The sequence below is a fragment of the Leiobunum rupestre genome, chromosome 1 (assembly GCF_980474605.1).
Source record: "Leiobunum rupestre chromosome 1, qqLeiRupe1.1.hap1, whole genome shotgun sequence".
In the NCBI taxonomy this organism is placed as follows: Eukaryota; Metazoa; Arthropoda; class Arachnida; order Opiliones; family Sclerosomatidae; genus Leiobunum; species Leiobunum rupestre.
Window position 1 is genome coordinate 94,717,161 of NC_143384.1, and position 6,210 is coordinate 94,723,370.

Here is a 6,210-nt window from a genome sequence, read left to right on the forward strand (position 1 = left end):
TCCCGGGCCAGTCTTTTGTCATATACTCTATATCAATGTTAACAGAGTACACTACCAAAAGCAGAAACCACAGAGTTCGCTGCCTTTGGTTGTGTACTCAAGTAATATTGTTTCGAGTATAGGTGGTTCAAAAGGGAACGTTTTGTTAGGGCCATTTAGGACTCTTGGAAATTGGAATTGAATGGGAATTCTTTTTTTAGGGGGCTAGATGACCAATTTTTAAAAATAAATAAAATTTAAAAATCACATTTGGAGGCCCCAGACGCAATTTTTTTAAACTTTTAGAGGCCCCTAAAATAGGCCTAAAATTTTTGAACATAGACACGTGCCTACTTGTGCCTACTGCTGGCGGGGCACTGTGTTTAACCTTCTTCCAATATCAAGTTACGCACACGTTGCGCAACTGTTACATTAATATCGCTTAAGCTTGATCTCGAAAATCACTAGCTCTACCACAAAGGGATTGAGCTGCGATGCAAAATCGAACTTTGTGTTTCATGAGCAATGGATTGAACTGTATCGGTCAATTTCAAGGTGTCTAAAATATCTTGACTTATTTAAACTTATTTATTCCTGTAGGTAGTTTTCAAATGTCTCTTATTTTAAACCGGACGTCTGTGGCAAGATCGTGAGAGCTTCTGATTGTCGTCATGAGATCTTTACTGCTAAAACCCGATTTCTTTTTAAGCAAATCACTCATTTCAACAATGTTTCATTAATTGAAAAAGAGGTTATTCAGTGACGAATAAAAATTAAGTCAGAGTTTAAATTTATAAATTTCGATACGATATCTCTTGGTTATTCCTTAACCATTTGTATTTTCTACACAGTCGTTAACTAAGATTAGGGGTGACTTTTAACTAGGTCATAGCAAATATAGACACGTTAAAATTATTTGAATAGAAGGTGATAAAAATAAGTATTAAAGCGGTAGACAGCTGGAAGGAATGAAGGCAATCGAACGAAGACACTATTTTATAAAATAATAGCGGGAATCAAAATAGGGGTGGAACATAAGTTTATAAAATTAAAAATCATCGAATTTTGGTGAAATTAGTGTGGTGGTTTTCAAAACCCACCTTTCCCATCTCTCGTTCTCACATAATCTGATCGTCCTGGAAATTTTCAATAAAAATATTGTTGTAATAATGTTTAATACAAATCTATGTTTTGTAAAAGGACAGGAATTCCATCGAAATATCTGCACTTTTTAAGATTAACAATTTAAAAGATCAAAGAGAGTTTTTAGTTAAAAGAACTGTTTTTTAAATGAGTACCTTTTACCCAAGTCTTACAAACGTATAAAGGTATAGTTAAAAGATTTGGTTCAGGAAAACAAAATTGCGAAAATAAATGAGGCTTCACACGAAAAAAACAATAACACTATTTTCTGGCCCTCCCAATTTAAAAAAAAAATATCCGTTTCAAATGTAAAAGTTTCTTAATCAGTTCTAGAGTAATAAATTCCGAACGAGTTCGCATACTTTTGGGTTTTAAATACAGTAGTATCCATTAAAATAAGATATTGTAGAACAAATGATGTTATTTGTGAATTAAAATTTTAATTTATACTTCTACAATGTAAATCTTATTTTCTCTAAAAAATTATTTAAAATGATTTGGCTTAAAAAAACAGTAAATTTTTAACCTTTACAAGCATAGGATCACTTCAAATTAGATAGGTTTCTCTTTTTTTTTCATGAGACGTAAACCTTTTTGGGTAGTACCAACTGGTTTTTTTCATGACGTATTATTTCAATGAGAAATTGTCTGTTTTTGACCAAACCAATTTCATGAAAGGTTTTCGAGTACGCTCTACAACTTGTCAATTGAAAATTTTCGTCTACCACCTATTGTTCAAAAAATAAAAATTTCAAAACGGTGAAAATTTCACGATTTTTTTTAAATTCCAAAAGAAAAGAGTCCTCCCCGAGAGAGTATATCCTGATAATTCCACATTTCTAGGAACTATAGTTTTTGAGAAAAACGCCTGGGCCGATCAAATTAAGACACCCTGTATAGAAGAGGGTGAAAGACATTGCTGTATAATAAGGATACGAAGTTCGTTAAGCCGTTATAGAGCCTCAATAGATTTAAAACGCCGAGAAAACGAGGTAGCTGTTAACAACTAACATCATTCAAATAAAGTTTGTGTTAGCGCCGTTGAGACTCGAGTATGAATCATGCCTTTACATGTATTCGTTTTTAATTTACTCGTTGACGTGTGAATGCAAAATAATGAGACCCGAGCTGCCATGAATGAGTTATTGATGAGACGGGAGAGGGTGTTTTTAAAAAATTTAGTATCCTTAAAAATTCATAGTCTTCTTGAAATCTAGGCATCACCTTTCAAAGTGAAATATATAAATTAGAGAAAGGGGTGTCCCGCCGGTGATTGAGAATTTCATTCTCAATCACCGGAAGGACACAAAGCTGTAGCTTGGCTCCCGCCGTTCACCCGCGCCTCTCCCGTTCCTCCCGCCGTTCACCCGCGCCTTTCCTCCTTTAATCACCAGAATTTCTAATCACCAGATTCTCCCGTTCACGGGTTGCTTTCCCCCAACCCCCATTCACTGGATACTTTATCTCTCGTTCACCAGCTCCTTTCCCCCATTGCTTTCACCCCTTCTAATCCCCAGTTGCTTTCCCCCAACCCCCATTCACTGGATACTTTATCTCTCGTTCACCAGCTCCTTTCCCCCATTGCTTTCACCCCTTCTAATCACCAGTTGCTTTCCCCCATCCCCATTCTCCAGAATTTGTTTTCCTCGTGCAGATATCTGGAGATTAGATTTTTACCCGTTTGCTTATCGCTTCAGAACTCCTTAATTTCTAATCTCTAGGCAATAATAACAAGTTATTTTCAATTTAATTAATTTTTTATTTTATTTTAGAACTTTGTTTACATGTTAGTAGGTACTATCAGATATTCCATTAGATGGTTATCTTGTGCATTACACAATGAAAACAAATTAAAGTAGCTAAGTTTACAGGTTAATTGATTATCTACGAGTAAATTAGTAAAATCTTGTAGTACTTCCGAGGGTGATTTAAAACAGCCAAAATAAGATTTTACTTGATGGTACGAATTAAATTGATCTGGGTACAAAAATAAACCCTCGAAAGGTTTTCCATATAATAATTCGTGAATTTTTTTAAGGTTTTTAACAATAGCTAAGTACATGCATTCGATAACATTTTTATGTTCGTTTAAAAGATTTATTTGAAACCGATTTCGCGAGCTCCCACATCCAGAACATGACCGTAGGCAGAGTTCAATTTGATGTTGTTGGTAGTGGCGACGACGGATACGTTGTTGTCGTGATAGTCGATGATGTTGTGGGTTAGAGACGATGCTCCGGTTTGCGTAGCGGCGAAAAGCTCTCCCCAAAGAGAGAGTAGATTGGTGAAAGCTTCGGAGGTCAGGAACAGAATATTTTCGTTCGATTTTTTGAAGAAGAGAACTTGTAATTTTGATCCGTCGAAACCAAAAGAAATGTAGACTGATCCTCCTAACGTGATTTTTATGTTGATACGTCTTTCTTGGCCCCTGCGTTTGGATACGGTATGCGTCTCGGCTATAGAAAATGAAAATGTTAAGCCTTTGTCTATTGAAATAGTAATAGTATTAATAAAATAATGCTTACCAATAGATCGTTTTTCCATGTTTACGGTAGATGAGGAGAGCAAAGCGGATGCACTTCTTTTCAGTTCAGCGTCTCAGAGAGAAATGACGCATGGGAGATTAATCAGTTCCTATCTTGTTGAGATTAATTCATCACGTGATCTAAACTTCAAATAACCCTCAAATTCTATCGGCTCTCTCTCTCTCTGAGATAACAGTTCTAGACACTCTAAATTAAACCGTCTCGTGCTCGAAACTGCCTCTAATTATTCCCCATTGACGTCACATATTAATCCACTTGGAAGAAAAAAAACCCATTGTAGTTTCCTCTCGAGAGCTTGTGATGCAATCATATCCTAGAAAACAATACAATTAATAGAAATTAACATAAAATTATTAGATTACTTTTAATACCATTTTGTGAACTACAGTGAAAAAAGTTACAATTTTACGGTAGAAACGTTTTCAAAATACCACAAAATGAACTCAAATAAGAAAATTGTAATTAAAATAATCACTACGGCTATAATTTTAGAAGGTTGTTTCAGGACGGTGATTATGGCAGATGTTTGTACTTCAGTGTCCATATCGGAAATGAAGTTAAATGGAATATTTTGCGTAAATAAGTATAAATTTTAGCATAACCCTAATATATTCTCGAGAACTGAACAAGTTCTTTGGGAATAAGAGATAAGCTTACTATCTTCCCCTAGGCCCTATATAAGGGGGGTGCCTGAACCGGGGGAACGTCACTCTATTGTTGTTCTTTGTGCGTCTAGTACCAGGATTTTTGAAGCGCGCTCTCTCTCTCTCTACGTAAGTTTATTTTGATTTTTTTTATCGTAATTTTTTGAATAAGGTTTAAGTAAATTGGCATTAAAATGAAAGGTGTACAATACCCAGAAATTAATTTAGTTGATACCCCGGAAATGATTATAATCGACTCCCCTGAATTGATTGATATAACTGATAACGAGCTCCCGGAAGTACCCATAGTAACTTTACTCGATTCTCCAGAAATGGAAATAATAGATTTAACTGATACCCAAGACCCTACCCCTTCCTTAACTACAGTAACTGATTCGCAATTGGAACGTTTAAAAGAAATGACAATGGTACGAGATTATCTTAGAGAATATCAACTAACTCATCAAATCTGTTCGCCCCCTATCGTTAATTTACCTTCACCCCTTTTAAGACCTAGTTCTATTCCACCTGACGAAGTACGTTTTTCGCCCTCGTATACGCCTATGGATGCTCCCTCACCCTTTCTAGAATCAGATGACACATGCCACTCTTTATCTTTGGAAGATAATTTTATCATGTCGTCCCTCAGTACGGACAGCATTCAGCGCTTAGCTGAGAACGTACAAGTTGCCCGACGGGACGCTGAGGAACTTGCAGCCGCAGCCGCAAGGGCCGCTGCAATGTTCGAGGAAGCTAAAGCGTTGTTAGCTGCTCGTACGGCTAGTAGTAGTAGTAGTAGTAGGCCACCTCATAATATTTCCCCTCAGCGTAATAATGACCCTATAGCGGTCGCAGGCCCCTCACGAGCTCCGCAGTATTCACCTCCATCGTCTCAGACTGCTGAGAAAAACGCGAACCCCGAGAACGCAAATTTGGCTGCCCCCACTTCGTCTCCTCCTCCTCAAGTTGGAGGTGGGTTGGTTGACGTTCCAATAACGCCTCCGTCCTTTCCTAATTTACCAGGTTCTGTTAAAATATTGAATAATAATATCCAAAATTTCCCAAATTTTGGACTAATGGGACGGACTTTAAATGTCCGGTTAGAAAATAATATAGAAAATGGTATTTATATATTGATGGAAACCCTATTGGAGGACTGTTTGCCTTCAGATATGGTTTCGGTTTCATTCGTGAACGTCACTAACCCCGGTTTTCAAATTAACGTCAGTTTCCGGCGTCGGGACCAATTAGACTTGCAATGGTTGATGACGTATATCGATGAAAAAAGCTATAGATCCGAGAACGATGGTAGTTTTTTTGAAGGAATAGTTACGGTTACGTTTAATCGAGTCAGATTACCTCAAGGAGGAACTAGACCAGTTGGGTTAGGGATTTCCCTTTAAAAAGAGTTTTCTTTTTATAAACATTGCACCATAACGATAAATAACCAGGATAAAATTTGTTTAGCACGCGCTCTTGTAGTAGCCATAGCTCATAGAGAATACATGGATAATAAAAATGATGGAGAACTTAAAAGAAAATATACTACTATAAGACAGTGTAGAGGAAAAAATATTCAAACGCTATTACAGACCCGCGAAGCTAGGACCCTTTTGGCATATTCTGCATTAACAGACGAAGAATGCGCTGGTCCGGACGCTTTAACTCGGTTCCAAGAAATCTTGCCCGAATACAGTATTATCGTTTTTCGATTACGCGATCCCGTACCCTTAGTTATTTTCGGCGACGTCGAAGAAGAGAGGGAACTAGAAGGACCTCTCCGCAAACGTCTTTATCTTCTAAATATTGACACACATTTCAACGTAATTACTAACCCCAAACCCCTTTTCGCGTTTAATTACTTTTGCGAAAAATGTTTAGTAGGTTTTAATCATCTC

At 36.9% G+C, this 6,210-nt stretch overlaps 1 protein-coding gene across 1 annotated transcript; it reads right to left on the bottom strand.

The window, feature by feature from the left end:
* Positions 1–2,991: 2,991 nt before the first annotated feature.
* On the bottom strand, positions 2,992–3,788 carry LOC149969015 (uncharacterized). Its single transcript, XM_090174254.1, has 2 exons — positions 3,648–3,788; positions 2,992–3,578 (listed from the first exon to the last, which is right to left on the bottom strand). Exons 1-2 carry the CDS (start codon positions 3,664–3,666, stop codon positions 3,220–3,222), a joined length of 378 nt encoding a protein of 125 aa, XP_090030380.1. The 5' UTR covers positions 3,667–3,788; the 3' UTR covers positions 2,992–3,219.
* Positions 3,789–6,210: the final 2,422 nt, after the last annotated feature.